The 18,643-nt window shown below is 36.4% G+C and overlaps 1 protein-coding gene across 1 annotated transcript in view; it reads right to left on the bottom strand.

The window, feature by feature from the left end:
- The window catches only part of PLEKHA5 (pleckstrin homology domain containing A5), a 235,118-nt gene that overhangs the window by 52,548 nt on the left and 163,927 nt on the right, over nucleotides 1–18,643 (bottom strand). The window contains 5 exon segments of the mRNA XM_030321879.1: nucleotides 3,928–3,981; nucleotides 4,789–4,908; nucleotides 8,147–8,230; nucleotides 11,468–11,933; nucleotides 17,766–18,233. Coding sequence (XP_030177739.1) covers nucleotides 3,928–3,981; nucleotides 4,789–4,908; nucleotides 8,147–8,230; nucleotides 11,468–11,933; nucleotides 17,766–18,233 — 1,192 coding nt within the window.

The raw sequence follows: 18,643 nt of genomic DNA, 5'->3' as shown, positions 1-18,643 counted from the left end.
AATGTTTCTGATGCAATTAACTATGATGACTCTTGAAAGGAGAAGGGTAAAGGCAGAATGTCATAATTTTAAGGGCATTCAATGTTACAGTATTTATATTTAAAAGATGAAAAAATAAAATAACTGCTGTAGTATCAGTGCAAGTAAAGCTTAGATGTGTAGAAGTCAAACTCCATTTACCATAACAAGTATTCTATTATTGTTATTATTATTCTTATTATTTTTACTGTAGCAAGTATTCTTAAAGGAGGAGGTTAGCTACTGGAGTGCTAGAATAAAATCAGAGTGGGGTGAGGAGCAGTGGTGGTGGAAAGGGTTGGGATATGTTTAGTGTACCCACAAGGGGGCAGCACACTGACAAAGGCCTGTGAAGCATGGCCCCAAGTTCCTTGATCCTTCTATCCATGTCTTCCTACCAATTTCTTAGTATCTCATTTTCTGTTATCATTGCCTACATGGAAAGCTGGCCGAAAGTTTTAGGAAGAAGGGAAAGGGAACATCATCTAAACTGTCTCATAACTGCTTTTTACTCAATTTAACAGGGGAAAGTCAGAAAAAGCAGGTGAGGAAGAAAGAAACAAATGGAAGGAAGAGCTAAAATAGGGTGGAGAATATGGACAAAAGGATGGAATTGTTCTCATTTCCCCATTCCTATTAATCCTCCCTTCATGACTGACCAAAAAAGTTATGTATTCATTTTATAAATAGAATCTGGATGAGGTACATGAAGTATATCCAGTTAGGATTATTGTACATTCACAGGTTATCTTAAAATTCACAAAAATGACAAATAAACCTAGCCTGGTCTTATTAAATGTAGTCTGTGAATAGTCTACTAATTGGGCTGTAAAAGCACAAGCAAATGATAATAGTGTACTCCAAAATGAAACAAAAAGCAGAAGATAATTCTGCTATATAATTAGTATAGCTTTTGTTGTTTTTAAAAACACTTTAGTACAGAACTCATCCTCAAAATGTGGCTAATCAGAAGCCAAATTACACTGCTCAAGTTATGGGGGACCAGAAGTCAAGATTTTTGGATTGATTGTATAATATGCAGATCTTCAGAATTACAGGGTAAGGCATTTTTATTTTTCATTTGTTATAACCATTCTGATATCAGAAATGAATTTACCGCTGAAGCAACTCAGAAACCACACTTGGTTCTATTTTTCATGGACAGTGATAGCAACAGAGAATTTCAATCAATAAAAAACTTTCTTTTGACTAGCTCCCAAGAGGCAGGAGAAAGACTACATTTTGCTGCTGGCCTTAAGTTATTCTAATGATGTATTTGAGCTAGGAAAACAAGTGTTGAAAGTGAGTATTAATTAGTGCATGTTCATTTGTAGGACATATTGTATAAAATGTGACCAGAGCCTTTTCTTTTGACTTTCAGATTTTAAAATCTAGCTTCCAATTTCTAGTTATGAAAAAACTGGTGATTTTTTTATATACTGGGCAAACAATAATGCCTATAAAAACAACAGACTTGGCAATCTAAAATAAGTTACTGGCAGTAACAAGATTAAAAGCTGGAAATGCTTTCTTTTTTTTTTTTAAACTAGAAGTGTTTGAGCTGAATGAAAAAAATTTCATTAAAATGGAAAATGATCGAGAATTCTTTTTATATAACTTAATAACTTTACTGTTGATATAAAATATAGAACAGTTCAAAAGTAAATGTTTCATTTACATTAAATGTAATTATTTGAAACCATAAAAAATTTTGATTTATTTAAAGAGGGATTTTTCTTTAGGAAACCTTAAGGATCTATATATTTAGGCATATCTGAGTTTCTGGGCAAAGTTTCCACCTTGTTTCTATATATTGTCTATTTATTGCCTAAAAATGGCCCAAATTTTTCCATCAGAAACAGTCTTATTTTGATCATGCAAATTAGCATTCAAACAATTACTGTAGTTCTTTTTATTACTACATTTTAAAATTGGACTAATATACTTTTATTTCAGGATCTAATATAAAAAAAGGCAACTACTAGAAAACCTCTGCTGATGTGTAGAGGCAATAGAGAGGATCACTCAAAAGTCGAGATTTTTAGAGGCCACCTGTAGACCACTAGCCTGGTCCTCTCCAACAACAAAGGCTCAGTGGAGCACACTTCCAGAGTACCAAGGGCAACAGAAACCTCAATCGGATCTGGGTCACTTGGGTAAAGGGAAGAAACAGCTCAACCCGGGAAAGGGAGTCGAGGAGAAGTATCTTAGCAAATGGTGGTGTTTTCAATATATTCACCTGTCTTTTCCTAGGATTTCTTTTTTTACGTTTATTTATTTTGAGAGAGGGAGAGCATGCGTGCGTAAGCAGGGGAGGGAGAGACAGAGAAGGAGGGAGAGAATCCCAAGCAGGCTCTGCGCTGACGGCTCAGAGTTGAAATCAAGAGGTGGATTCTTAACCAACTGAGCCACCCAGGCGCCCCTCCTAAGATTTTTTTTTTTTTTTTTTCAGTTTCTCTATGCTCAATGTGGGGGTTGAACTCACAACCCGGAGAGTCACATGTTCCACGCACTGAGCCAGCTAGCAAGCGCTGGGATTTTCTAAAGCTCTTTGTCTCTGTAATTCTAGTTTTGATTTATTGAGGTAAGTAATAAATTACAATGAACCACTAGGTTTATTTCCAGAGATACTATATAACTTTAGATTCACATTTATATCATTGTTTTTTACACCTAATTTTTGAAATATCCCCTTATTTTTCAGAACTATTGCTAGCTTTACAGACAAAAGAGCTTTTATGAAAGCTATTTACCAATGCATCTTAGAAGCTTTCTTGGCAGTGTGGCATTTTGAGGGAAGACTTCGTGTCTTTATTAGATTACTTTCAAAGTGTGAATATACACCGTGGTTAAATTTCAACAGCAGTCTCTGGAGTGGAGACTGGAATTTGGACTCATGAAATGCTGATTTCTAAAGCTTTCCAATTGGCAAAATCATGACAAAAACATGTTGTGGGACAAAAAATATACTTTTTTAATATAGAGTTTATTTCTTTTAAAAATTATCAAACACGATTGAACAGTTTTAAAAGGGTCATCCTAATGCAAAATCCCTCTTTAAATAGAACTAATTTAAAGCAGTACCTTAGTATTTTAAGGAGGCAAATATAAATATGTAAACATTTGTCTAATGACATTTTCCACAGTAACCTCTTTCATTTGGTAAAATGCTCAAGTTTGAATTGTTTTGAAACAGGCTAAAACAAGTTATAGCTTAATTTATATAGATAAAAAATGCATTCACAGGACGAAATTCAGTGTTTAAGGACATATCAAAAGCTCCCATAAAATTAAAATTAAATATTAATAGAGAATTTCATAAAAACTAAAATATGGAAAAAGCAGTCCCTGTTCATGAACTGCCATTCACCCTAACCATCCGTACTCAGTGCTACCACTGAGGAAATGGTAGGAACTATAGCCCACTGTAAAAATGATTCTACAGAGCTTAGTGAAGACCAAACACCAAGAGATGGCAAACAAGGGCTGAAGTTACAGAATTAAAAATGGTCACCATACTTTTCACCCATAGCGAAACTACCCTTTGAGAGCACAGCACACCCGCCCCCTCTTGATCTTCCAACAAGGCATTCACAGTTTGGTACCTAGTTCTTTAATCAGGTCAACCCCAAGCAGAGATAAACCTAATGAGTAGGAGCTTTCTTGGGATAAGAGAAGGGAAGTCTGGAGAATTCAGGCTCCCAATTTTCCAGCGACCCAGTGTTGCTCCTTACACTCACAACTATTCTTTTTACTTGTTTATTTTGGTATTACTGAATTCACCGTTAGGAATTTCTTATTCTGTTACTTATAAAAGTCATGCTATTAGTTCCAAATAACCTGGAAAACTAAACTACATTTGAAAAGTTCTATTAGGTACTTTAAGCAAAAAAATTCTACAAATCCCACCTGATGATCCAAATATATGGTGTTCCTTTGAAGATGATGTGAAAGAATTTCATTCTAGTAGGCATCAATCAAGAAACAAAGGGATAGAGAAAGAGGGTGTAGAATTCATGAAAAGGTCAATTTTGAAATAAGAAAAACAGGTAGTTTACCACAACCTATTATATCATGGTACACAACTTTCACATACATGCTCCCTGTAAATTGTACAGATGACATATTAAATTATTAAAAATTACACTTAGTTTTGTAAGAAATTAAATAGACATGCACAGAAGCTAAAATATTCAGCAGGAAAATCCTTGAAATGGCTTTAGCAGATTCAATATTAGAAGTTTTACATGTTAATACTTTTCTGTGACACAGTACGACTTCTTTGGATGTTTCTCATATAACCAAAGGCTATTAAACCCTTTGAGAAATGTTTGCATGTGTTCATTCTTTTAGTCAAGAACAAAAGAAATATCTTAATCTCTGACATTTGTAAGGCAGTATTATTACAGTTACAACCAATTTTCAACTCATTACTTTCCAGGAAATTATAGGACTTTTCAATCATCTGTTTCATCAGCTGTGGAAGCTACGGTACAAGGGGAATGAAGTCTGTATGCATTTCCTTCCTCACGACCAAAAGTTGGTGGGTGAGTGGGCTGGAAGGCCAAGAAGAAATCCATCCTACCCGTATTTCCCTTTAATAACATATAAATAAGTGAATTCTCAAAGGGTCAATAGGAGATCATAATGTCACTGCAATGATTGTATGGGCTCATGCTCAACACTAATGACACCGATCAAACTGATTAACGAATGGCTCAAGGTAAGTGGTAATGGCAGATGACACATACAAAACTCTTCATAGCTGACCTTTGGGCTGTGGGCCTCAAGTTTCAGCTGCATGAGCTGTGCTAATGTATGCTCCCGGACACTACTCAGTTCGGCCTGCTGCCGTCTCAGCTTTATTAGCAGCAGCGTAAGCTCCTCTGGCTGAAGGAGTACAATTTAAGAATCCAAACAGTGGAAAACAGATTAATTGTTGTCTTAAGTGACAGATATTAAACCAAGATTTCTTGGCAAGTTTCCTCTTACGGTTGACATCAAACATAGTGCCTAGGCACTATGATGATAGGTCCTACATAAATGCATAGATATCTAGAGAAATAGAAGGAACAGTGTTACTTTAAAAGATACAGCAAAACAACAGTATATTAAGGCACTTTCTCAGAATTCATGAGAGAATACTAAATGTTAAGTATTAAAAAGCACAATGCCAAAAAACAACTGTAAAGGTTTGTACATAAGAGTTATTAAAAAATTATCATTAAAAGATATTTTTAAGTGATGCCTAAGACTTTTACAGCAATAGAACAATACCTGCATGTCCAACATTCTATTTTAGAAACAGAAGGTAAATAAAAAGCATTCAAATTCATGTAAAACTTGGATGATACCTTCATATTAAACTCAGTACCTGGGGTCTATTAATTGCTTCCCAGTTGTATTTCTAAATGTCACTGCTAATGCATTCAGAGGATATTTTAAATAACCAAAGATCAGTTTTTATTTTTTAAGGGGGGGGGAAGGACACCATTTAATACCAACAGAAAGGTTCCATGAGTACATAAACTCTCCTCCCACACTCTGGTTCCTGATTGGTTACTATGAACACTAAGACGAATAAATTTTCAAAGGTAGATAAAATTCCTTAACAGGCCAATCTGATACATTTTTCTTTGTTAGAAATGCAATAAAGTATGGTCATTGGCAGTCTTATAGGCCGTAAAACATTATTTGATGTTTCTGTGAGCTTTGTTATGATTAAAAACTGCAGATGGGCAAGAGAGAGACTCATCACTTCAGGGCTACAGCGTGGTCTTAAAACTTCCAGGCCAAAAAATGGTCCTGAGATTGATTTATATTGCCTATAACACAGTATTACACCAGCTCTCTTCTGTTCTGTTCATTTGCCATGTCTTTATATTCTATACAATTTTTTTAAGGGACAGAAATAATTTTTAACTGTTATTTGAAATTTTATATGAAATTTTATTGCCTTTAGGTGAGAAAAATGTCAGAAGTAAGAGTTACTACGGGATTCTTCAGATAAAGCTATCTATGTAGATGAGACAATGCTCTTTTATATTAAAGAGTAAAAGAATGTGTATGTGTGTGACTTAAGGAAGAAATTTCACGACAGGAGAAGAATAACTGCTTTTGTTCTGATGCCAACCACATCTGGTGACCTCGTGACTATGGGAGAGCCCAGGTCTTATGACCACCATATCAAGCTCTTGAGATCTTGCCAAGGAGAAGGTAGGGTCGTGTAAGGGATTCAGACAGTCTAAGACCCAGAGTGGTATTTGAAAAAAATATCAAAAGAAGGAATTTTGAAACTCTAGTTTATTATTTACTGAGTTAAAAAGATTAAGACATTTTCAAAAGGATGAAAGATTCCAGTAAGTTTGCTACATATTTGAATTTTGAGGCAAAATAAAAACGGGTACATTTTTTGACCCACAAAGGTGATAAGTACATTTTATCCTAACTATCCACTAGAGGGAGCAAGGCAGAAGATAAAAATTCGTAAGACGATACTTAGCATTATCTTACGATAAATGTTTCTTGGCAGATCACCAATCTAATATTTAAAAATTACAACATTTAAAAGTTTTCAGTTTTACTCAAGCAATATTTATAACCTTTAATAAATAAGCTGGAAACAGCTTAAAGCCAGGACACCTGTCTTATATCTTAGCATGTAAAAGACTCAGAGATGAAATAAAACAACATCTGCAAAACACATAAGATGAATTTGTTTTGATTCCTGCAGGAAGAGAATTTTAAATGAACACATCTTCACAGGAACTGAGACTACCTACTCAAATCACATCTTCACAGGAACTGAGACTACCTACTGATATTAATGCACAGATAAAACAATGCCATTAAAATAAAATGAAGTAATGAAAGTCATCTTTTCTATTTAATGTGAAGAATAACAGTGTCCTGGTAATAAAACTCCTTCCCAATTTGAACATAATACTGACAATGAAATGGTAATGGTAAGTACTTGCTTGCACCTAGTATTTTTATAGTCTCTCTCTGCATAAATATGTAAATCAGGTTTTTCCTCTCTAAAGTAGTTAATCTATGCAAAAATTTATGGGAGAAACTTTTTTTAATTTTTAAATTTTATTTATCTGAGAGAGAGAATGAATGTGGGGGAGGGGTAGAGAGAGAGGGAGAGAGAGAATCCCAAGCAGGCTCCATGCTGCCAGCAAAGAGCCTGATGTGGGGCTGGATCCCACTAACTGTGAGATCAGGACCTGAGCTGAAATCAAGATTCGGATGCTTAACTGACTAAGCCACTCAAGTGTCCCCTAGGAGAGACTTCTTTTTTTTTTTTTTTTTCCAACGTTTATTTATTTTCGGACAGAGAGAGACAGAGCATGAACGGGGGAGGGGCAGAGAGAGAGAGGGAGACACAGAATCGGAAACAGGCTCCAGGCTCTGAACCATCAGCCCAGAGCCTGACGCGGGGCTTGAACTCACGGACCGCGAGATCGTGACCTGGCTGAAGTCGGACGCTTAACCGATTGCGCCACCCAGGCGCCCCAGGAGAGACTTCTTAATAGGCCCATACTGTGACTACACACGGTTGCTTGCTAGATTTGTTCCACTAATCAACAACTCCAACTTCTGTTTTAAGAATGAGGGAATCGGACCACATGGGTGGCTCAGTCAATTGAGCATCTGACTCTTAATTTCGGCTTGGGTCATAACCTCACGGTTCGTGGGTTCGAGACCCCATGTTGGGCTCTGCCCTGACAGTGCAGGGCCTGCTTGGGACTCTCTCTCTCAGTCCCTTCCCACTTGTGTGCTCCCTTTCTCTCTCAAAATAAACAAACTTAAAAAAAAAAAAAAAAAAGAAGGAGGTAATCCACATCCAATGAAGTAAAGAAACCCACCCAGGTTATACAATAAGCCCTGAAAATATAATCTCATATTTAGGCAATATGACATTTTGGGAGATTTCTCTAGTCAGATAGAGAAGTGGCTGCACGATCCCAAACTCTTCTGATGAGCTCTCTTTCACAAAAGTAGCAACGGTTTTTCTTTGGGAGGAACCTCTCTGAATTCAAACTTAAATGCTCTGTAAGATATGTGCTATCATGTGTAGCACATAAATAAAACATGATATGATAAATAAAAATACTGAACTCACCGTTTTGCCTTGGAGGCTCTGGGGACTAACAGACTGTAAAGTCAGGCCAGCTGGCATTGACCTTCTGTCAGGCACATAGACATGCTAGGAAAATAAAGGTACAATATAAATTCTGTGGTCAATGTCAATGATGAGAAATCTTAAATTTACATTATAAAGTATCATTTAAAATTTGTTATTAGTGCTAATGAAAGTAGATATTAAAAGTTAGTTGCAAATGTTATCTGAAACTGTATCAATGACCTTTTCACATTAACACCTATTACTTTACAGGCATACCTAGGAGATACCGTGAGTTCAGTTCCTGACTACTACAATTAAGTGAATTATGCAATCAAGCGAGTCAAATGAATTTTTTGGGTTCCCATTGCATGTACAAGTTATGTTTGCACTATGCTGCTATTAAATGTGCAAAGGCATTATGTCTAAATATATATATATATATATATATATATATATATATATATATACCTTAATTAAAAGATACTTTACTGCAAGAAATGCTAACCATCATCTGAGCTTTCAGTGAATTGTAATCACTGATGACAGATCCCCATAACAAATATAACAGTAAAAGAATGGTTTGAAATAATGTGAGAATTACCAAAACATGACAGAGACAGAAGTGAGCAAATGCTGTGGGAAAAATTGTGCTGACAGACTTGCATGACACAGAATGGGAGCAAACTTTAAATCTGTAGAAAATGCGGTACCTACAAAGTGCACTAAAGTGAAGCACACAAGAATGAGGTATGCCCGGTCTTTACACTTTAAATGAATTTTTTACCCATCTCTGATTTTGTAATAGCAAACACTGGTCATGTGGAAAGTGCTGGTTCGGTGAATTCTGCAGATGTTGACACATATCAGTATACAATACCAGTAACACACATTTGTTAATACTGCTTATCTTTAAGCACCAGAAAGCTGTCAAGCTCACAGTGGCAGATACAACATTTCCAAAATTCTAATTTTTGCTTGAAAGCTCAAATTTGTCATCAGTGACAAATACTGTTGGTTGTTTTCCTGGAAGTGACAGGATAGCATTTCACTCTGAGAAGTGTCTGTCAAATACTGAGTGTGAACAACCGTACAGTGTCTGTCATTCATCCTTTCAAGTAAAAATGGTGTTTCAGGAAAAAAGGAGCTAGTTCAGCTTGCAACTCAATCACACGTATCTTTTTCTGAATCAACCTTGATGTTAGTAGTTTGGTAAGCAAGAGAAATGCTTTATGCACCATTTCCCATTTCATCGCACACACTATGAAAATGATGTATAATGAAAGGTCAAGATTGAATAAAATTATCTTTTATTGCTTCATCAAAGGGATTTTTAAGTGAATTTAAAAATTCACAGTTGGGAGCTGCCCCCCTGATTTACGCTAATGTGCCAGTACCCATCGTTGCTTTTGCACTCAGAAAATGGTAATGCAATGAATGATGTCTTATTATTGCCATTATAAAAATAGTTTTGAGCTTACAGACTAGACTCCTTGCAAGGGTCATGGGAACCCCACAGGGGTCCACGGACATACTTTGGGAACCAATGATCACATCAAGAAAAATGACAGGAGAGTTTGAAAGAAAATTTTGGCAATGTTTAAGAAGTTTTTTGGGAAGAGGAGTAGACCAGTAGTTGATTAGGAACTAGACAGAGAGTATACATTCATTTTATATTTGTTTTTGAAACAGATGATACATTTAGGTCAAAAATAATAAAAAATGCTAATTCCCAGGAGAACATGTTTCAACCACACACTATTGAATCAGATTTCTCTTAAATATTGTTACCATTTTTTTTTTTAAATCAAAGATGATTTAGTTGTTGGATGTACAAAGTGACAAAACACTGAACTCCGTTATGATGGAGTTCAACGTGAGCCTTTTTTGGTGAGGCAAACTAAAGCTTCCTCCAAGAAGAAAAATTCCTGACTGACTTATTCATTTCTAACTAATGCTTATTTATGGAAAACATACACCTTATTTATATCAAACATATACTTTATGCAATGTTATAACTGAAGGATTCAGTCTGTCAGAGGGATAAGAAAAGGTACATTTTAAAATGGTGTAAAGTAAGAAGTTCTTTAGAATTAAAAAGAAAATGACAGAAAAATTCCTTTTCATTTTAGGATAGACATTAAACAACTGGCTGCATACAGGCTGAATGATCAAAACATGTGCTTTAGTATTATAAAAAGCTAACCAACACAAAAGCTAATTATTTGAATTAACTCCAAATAGTCTACTAAGCAATGCTTAAACCAACTTCATGTACAAATTAAAACATGATCTCTATGTGTATCTTAATTTTTAAAAAGTATATATGCCACCATGCATTGTTATCCTAATATTAAATTGGGTACATAAGGAGATGATTTCAATAAGCCACATATGCAGCTGGTTAGAAGAGATTAGCACTTTTCTTAAAAAAAAAAAAAAAGTTTATTTATTTTAAGAGAAACCAAGAGTAAGAGTGAGAGAGTGGATGGGGGGAGGGGCAGAAAAAGGGAGAGAGAATCCCAAGCATGCTCTGTGCTAACAGTGGGGCTCAATCTCATGGTCTCATGAACCATAAGATCCTGACCTAAGCCTATACCAAGAGTCGAATGCCTAACCAACTGAGCTACACAGGCGCCCTGAGGTCAGCACTTTTATCTTAGCAAAGTGCAGGATGAACCTGATGCAAGAATACAGGTATGCTGCTGGAAGAGGACAGGAACAGAATTTTCAAGTGTGTGAAGAGCCAATAAAAATGCAAGTGGTCTTAACCTACATGGAAAGCTGATGACATAGGCTATGGAGCATAGAAGAATGCATAACACATCTGCTCAAAATAAATATTTTTGTGCTCTCGAAAGATGATGTGTTGCAAGCTTAGGTTTTTATATGTGAGATTTTGATACTAGAGATTATTCTTTTTTAATTTTAATTTTTTAAAAAAGACATTTATGATTTTTTTAAAAAGTTTATTTATTTATTTTTTTTTTTTGAGAGAGAGAGAGAGAGAGAAAATGCCTGCCAGGGGGAGGGGCAGAGAGAGAGAATCCCAAGCAGGCTCTGCACTGTCAGCACAGAGACCGATGGCGGGGCTCAAACTCACAAACTGTGAGATCATGACCTGAACTGAAACCAAGAATCGGACGCTTAAACAACTGAGCCACCCAGGCGTCCCATATTCTTCCTTAATTTTTAAAACAAAGGAGCTGTCTTGCCTACCTATTTTTTTGTCTCTCACATTAAGAAAAAAGAATAGGTGGACAGAAATAAAACACAATATCCGTAAAGTAGTAGTTAACACAAGATTAGCAGATATGTTACCTTAGGGTGATGGGCCCTGTGCCTGCGGTCTATCGTCACATCTCCTCTCTGAATTGGCGAAGACACTTCCGATCTGTATGTTCGTTGAGGGGAGTATCCCTGATAAGCAGCTATTGACCCATGGGAAGGTGATGTGGGAATAGAGTGCATTGTCTGATCAGAAATATTAACCATGGTTTTAGGACTGGTCAAAGTACCGTGACGAGGGAGGGTGCTCTGCTTATTATAAAACTGACGCTGCTGCCATTCGTAAAGCTGCCACATCGTGTCATCTCTCATTGATCTCCGTTTCTCTTCTGCTCCAGGCCCTACTGTTTTGTCACGAGTGGAAGGGGTTACACTGCAGATGCTTTCAGGCCGGGTCTTGCTGTTTCTGGGGAGTGTTCTGTAACCTTCTGGATAGCGGGCCATAACCTGGGCTCTGTGGCTTGGCATATTTCTTGGTAACGTTTGGTATGAAATGACTCTAAAATTAAAAAAAAAAAAAAAATTGAAATATAAAAACGAAGAAAAGAGTTGTTTTCCAGATTCTAAATTAGAGTAAAATTTTTTTTTTCCTGCCGGTAAGTAAAGTATATCTTGGGACTTACTTTTAAAAAGTTGATCAAAATATTACACAGGGTATAAAATATTAACAAACATATTTCGACCTTTCTATGAAATTCAATTTGATGACTTTACTACATTAAGTAAAAAGTATCTTTGTTATTTACATAAAAGACTGTTAACTCCACACAACGTGCAGTTTGGTTAAAAAAGGAAAAATATTTATTTGTAAGAATATCCAAGATCTAATCTTAAGTTTGTCTCTGTAGCTTGTTTTTATATAAACAAACTTCTAGGCTCTTTTCATAAGGTAAGTAGGAATGGAATACTAAGGGTTTGAGTTGTCCTATAGAGCAAGAACACAGGAAATGAATCCCTGCAGGTATATGTGACTCCTCTATTACAATGTTTCTTTCAGAAAGCAGGACTATTTTCTGGGAAGAAGCGCATCAGTACATTTGTGGTTTGAAGAGAAAACTCTCCTTGATATCTTTTCTTAATTTGAAAAATAAAAGTGACTGGAAGCTAAAGCTCGAAATTTAACTATTTAAAGGCAAAACACTTAAACGTGGTAATATTCAGATACACAACTGCAAATCTCAGGAGTTTTACATGTTTCTAGCATGGAAATGAATATTCCACCTTGGTATAAACATTTGTGGCAGGCTTTTTAAAGCAATCTATAAATTCTCATGTATATTAAGCATCTAAAATAAAGTTCTTTTAAAATGCTATATTGTGGGGCATGGATACATAAGGCATATTACTAAGCACAGATTTCCTAATGTTTCCTAAAATGAGAGAATAAAGTAGAATTTTAGTTTACAATTTTTAAAAAAGGCTCTGTGATAAAAACAGTTTTACTATCCTTTGCTAACCTCATGCTAGGTCAGATACATTATCTAAAAAAGTTTCTTAAAAAGTTAGGATTTGTGTTCCCCCATTATCTTCAGAGGTAGGAATAAGGTGCAATTAAAATTCAAATTCTAAATGCAAACACAATCTTTTTAATAACAATAACCACAATAAAATCAAGATTTAAAAGATCAATATTATAAGTATTCATCTTGCTAGCATCTACACGTGGCATAAATCTATATTCTAATATAAAATGTAATTCAATCAACTAAATGTGGGGGAGTTGGGACCCCATACACCCAGGTTTTCCAACCTCTTCTTTCAACATTAACACATTTCTTCTGTGCACTGTATTTTCAACATAGAGTGTAGTTTGCAATTGTGCACGCATGATTGCATACTATTTTGCTGCCTCCTACTGGGTGTTAAAATGTCAAAAAAGGTGGTGATGACATAGGCCAGAAAGGGTAGAAGACTTAATGCGTAAATTACCTGACCACACTCTTTCACCATCTGGGAATCCTTGGCTGATAAGCTGGATGTCAGAGCTGTTTGACCCAAGACTGTTGTCAGTGACAATGTGTAAACACTAACGTACCGTAGTAAAAAAAGATTTCATTGTGATGATTAGGTGTAATGAATTGGGTGCGTTTGAGCTAAGAGGAATGGTGATAATAAAAATCCCTGCATAATTTGTGCCTACTAGGGCAGTAAAATTATGTTACCTTTACAAAAACACCAGAGGAAGTCTCAAGTTAAATACACTTTTTTGTGGCTTAAAGCACCCACAGAGGGGATAATGCTGTGAAAAATATGACAAAATAATAAAGTGGGAAAAAGCAGCTGATCAAGAGTCAGGAGGGCCAAGATTCTTGCTCTCCTACTTATGTATAAGGAGACCTTGGATGAATTACATCTTCTGGGACTCAGAGAATGTTAGAGAGCATGGTGTTTTTGTTTTGTTTTGGTGGGGGTGGTGTGTGGAAAAGACCAAGAGCGCATACTTCTCTTAATGTTTTCTCCTCTTTAAAGTGATCTCTATACCCAAAGTGAGGCTTGTACTCATGACCCTGAGATCAAGAATCACAGGCTCTTCCAGCTGAGCCAGCCAGGTGTCCCTCATGCTCCTTTTAATATGTGGGTTAAAGGAAGTTAGTGAGCCCACTAGGAGTGGCATGTGAGCTCTCCCTTAAGCAGCACTCTTTTCATTATGCCAATGATTCCTAGACTTTTGGATTTAATGAAGAAGCAAAACAATCCTTCTATGTAAAAAAATTTCCCCCAAACCACGAAAATTATTTTAAAAACTTTACTCTTTAATTAAAAATAAAAATACACCTGGAAGGGCATAATCTTAAAATGCTACTAGAGTCCTTCATATGCTACCCAAATCTAGCAAACTGAAACTTTGGGAGATTTGGTTTTCTCATCTATGAGATGATGTGATCATAAAGCCATCTTACAGTTCTAGACTCCATGTCTTATATATTCGAAATATTTCTATTTCCTTTAACCATTCCCCCTAAACTAAATTTCCTTCATCACGCTGGTTGTTCTTCAGCTTTTCAATGTCTTTACTTACAACAGGCTTGCTTAAAATTGAACATGCCCCTCACACCCCAACAGGAACTGCTGCAGTGAGGCTAACCACTGGAGGTCTTTGGGGCTGGTGTGAAGAAAAAAGGTACCCAGTACTCTGATACAACCAGTATAAAGGTTCTTCTATTCTTTGCTGCTTTCTTGCCACAAATATTTCCTATTTTTCCCCCCCTGCTTGGTCTCCCTTCCTATCCCTACCTTCTCTGTTAACAACAAAGCTAGAAACTGGAAGAAGTTCAGAGTTGGCAACCCCACAGCTATCAGCTAGGAAGCAAGTCAGTCACAGAAATAGACACTATCCTAGAACTTCTGTCCTAGTACTAAAGCAATTTACCCCAATATACCTTGATTTGGTCATTCGCAAATTCAAGAACTATTATAGAGACTTTAATATGCAAAAAGCTCTGTACTAAGCAGTGAACTATACCATAGAAGCACATACCGAAAATATAAATGTTAACTTTGTATCTAGTTTGGAAATGTGGGAAAAAACTATTTCTAACCATATAACGAATGGACATATATTTTTAATTTAAAACACAATAAAAACTGCCCATAAACTAATGTTTGAGTTCCAGCTCAGAAAGTCTATTACACCAAAACCCTCCATCAGTGCTCTGAAGCATTCACAATACGTGAGCTGGACGCTCCTGTAGACATGTATATTCAACTGGAGCCATTAACCTATCCTATGATCATTAACAGTATGCTATTTCCCTACTGAGCTTGGCTAATTAATGACTACAAAGTTTAAAAGGCTCTTCTGCCATCTTTGGAACCACTTTTGAAGAATTTTAATACAAAGTTAGGTTATTTTCAAGTAAATTTATTTTTACCACATATACTTTCTAGCATTTTGAGACCTGTTTTTCAAAAACGGGTTTCCTTCAGTGGTTTTCCCCAAAGAAATTCAAATTAAGCAAAGTGTGATTTACTTTTAAGTGAAAGCTTAAGAAATGAACACTGTAAGCTCCTTCATCAGGTTTGGTGCTCCATTCACTAGCAGCTGCCTGTCAAACACCATGAAAACCCTGTCCCTGTGATTCTGCCATGCAGAACAATGGATTAAGGCACCATGCATCTTAACAGTGCCTGCCACTCACAAAGAAACTTTAAAGCTCTGTTCACAGATGCAGGGATCTACTATTTGACTAAATATTAAACCCCTTTTCTTTCTATCAGAACTTTAATAATAATAGCAAGGCTTCCACAAAGTTTTACAAAATGAATTATACTATGAATAACCCTTATGCTTCTTTCCACCAATAAAAATTATTGTATTATAAAACATCCTATTTTTTTAAAATATAAAGTTCATATAATAATGTAGGTGGTATATCTCACTCAATGACCCAAAGTAGACTCTAGCCAGTGACTCCAAAGTTGGAGAGGCAAGGCAGAGAAAATCTTAGCTCAAAATACCTTCAGAAGCTGTAAGTCTGCTTTCAAAAGAAAAAAGTCACACAGAAAGCCTTTATGTGTGTTAATTATACCTATCCAGAGACCTAAAAGTTCTTGGAAAATATTATTTACGCTCAACAATTAAGAAAACCCTAACTTCCAGATGTTTGTCAAACCACTTTAATTATACAGGTTCAACTGTAAGAAAGTATAGAATCATTGAGGAGAAGTGATTTCATTAAGAAGTGAGGTTTAATTTTCTGGGTAGAGATTCAGAAAATTTTCTGGCTGGCATTTTTATTATTGTTTCCTTGAAAATGGTTACCTTAAGTACTACCAAACATCCGTTCATTTATCCCCCCCAGAATTAACTCTGGTTTTCCTTCTGTCTAATCAAACTTTATTTTTGAAATAGCAAATATTTCTCACAACCTTTCCTTGGGAAAATCAGAAAAGTGAGCACTGAGGGTGGAGAAAAAGAAAATGGAAGTGAACAACACACTGCAAGAGTGTTTTGCAGTGCTGGTTGAGATAACAAAAGATGAGGCCAAGTGTACCCAGGCCTTTGAGCTGCTCCTGAAAGGAGAGAGACTTTGGCTGACAGCTGCAGACATCAGCCATGACAACTGAGCAAACTGGAAGAACTGTTAAGTTAATCTTCACTTAACCAAAACATCATTAATGTCATTGGTTTTTGGTTTTCTACTACTGAGAGGTAAGAGTCACAATAACTCTTCAGGTAATTTTTCTGCCCACAAGCACATTAAAGTCTTTTTTAGGTTTTGCATCACCAAATTCTGGCCTAATGACAGAACACTGTTTCCCATTGTAGGGGCCCACTTTTCTTCCATCTCCTCTGGCCTTTATTTTTCATCTCCTTTGCGGGTCCCTCAATTCTTTTTCCCTTAAATGTAAATTTTCTTTCAGGTTTTCCTGTAGAATCTTTATTTTATCTAGCTTCCAGCTGAATGAACTTATCTATTTTCATCCTTATCTTTAAGCGCTTTTGATACGATGATGATGCCCCAAAACTTACTCAAGTCCAGATTTCTCTTTGGAGCTACAGACTACATACAGGCCGCCTCAAATTGAACCTGTCCAATTATTCATTACTTTCTCTCTTCCCAAATCTTTACCATGCAGTAAAAGGCACCAGACAATCCCTGATGACCAGAGTCCTAAAAGCAGGTGTCATGCTTGATTTTCCCCTATCAGACTGAGACTAGTTTGCAATCAAGCACATCCAAGCACTCAACTAGTCTTGTCAATCCCAACTTAAATACATCCCCTCTCTCTCCTCATTTCACTTACTCCAGTAGTGTTTGAACTTTCTCTAATTCATTCTCCAGATTCTTCGGTGGGAGTGATCTTTCTGAAACACCAAATCTGAAAACATCTCTTCTGGCTTATCTCTCCAGCCTTGGTTCTCATGCATCATCACAGAGGTTGTACCTAAGCCTGGATTCCAGCTCTGTCAACTCTGCAGTTTTGCATATCTAAGCCAATTATCAGCCTGCCACCCTTTACAACTCAGCTCGTATTTCATTTCCTGCAGAACAGTTTTCCTGGACCCCTAGGTTGGGTTGGGTGTCCCTGAAACCTGTTTTTGTAAGCACCCTGTTCTTGCCTTCATTTTGTAACAGTGTATTGCACTTGTTTATCTAACTTTCTTCTCTACCAGGGAAGGACCTCTGTGAGAAATCTGGATAGCATAATGAGAAACAGAGAAAAAACAGTTACGTCTGATTACCATGAAGAAAAGATTGAAATGAAGCTATAATGTCTAAAACACAATTTAAACTAATACTTTTCAACAGGTGTCTCAGAAACCAATCTTCACCAACATAGTATGAAAGAAACGTGGGTTCAGGACATGTTATGACAAGATACTTACCCCCTGGTTTCTTCTTCATGACCCCTCCCCTTCTGGATTTTAATCCACTGTTCCAACTGTTGCATTGAGTTTGTCCTCTGTATGACTCGATCAGCCTCTGTGTGTAAGGGCCCAGTATTTGGGTGGTTTCCACCTCTAAGATCTGCTAGGCTGACATTGACAGTTTTGTTCTCTGAACTGTTCACGTTGACTGGTCTATAGTGTCCAGTCTGAGCTGGACATGTTGACCCGCTCTCATATTCAGATGGCAGAGAATTCAACTTCACACTGTTAATTTTTGTTAAAGGTCTATCTTGACCATCCTTCTGAAATCCGTATTTTTCAGCTTCCAATGCCTTTTTTTCTTCATTTTTGCTTATTTCTTTGTTTTTCTGGTTATTTTGGACCTCTGGTTTAATTAGCACTCTATGGTTGGGAAAGTTATTGATTTCCTTAGTTGGGGCATTTTCAGATGTAATCTTGTCCACTCTGAAATCAGAGAAGAAAATCATAGTAAATCAGATGAAATAATGTGCATGTCATTTCTTGGATTCAATCTAGGAAAAATGTAAAATTACCTTTGACTTTATGGAAAAACCTGAAAGGGTCACAGAAAACAAGTCTGTACAAACCCCCAACGTTATGATATGAAAATTCAAGCACAACACCAAAATGCATAAATACAAAAGTGGGAGGGGAAGAAAACATAAAATGTATGGTGTATAAAGCACTGGAGGATAAGAAGTGATGAGTGTCCCCATAAGAAATCTGGAAATAAAGCAAATTAAGATTGCCCTTTGACAGTAAAACCTCAAAATCCACACGTAAAGGACCACAGCAGCTAGTCATTTGAAATACATAATGTGGCTTCCAGCCAGGAGGGTTAACTCATCTTGAGA

Source organism: Lynx canadensis, chromosome B4 (assembly GCF_007474595.2).
Source record: "Lynx canadensis isolate LIC74 chromosome B4, mLynCan4.pri.v2, whole genome shotgun sequence".
Taxonomy (NCBI): Eukaryota; Metazoa; Chordata; class Mammalia; order Carnivora; family Felidae; genus Lynx; species Lynx canadensis.
This window is presented reverse-complemented; position numbering and strand designations above follow the sequence as displayed.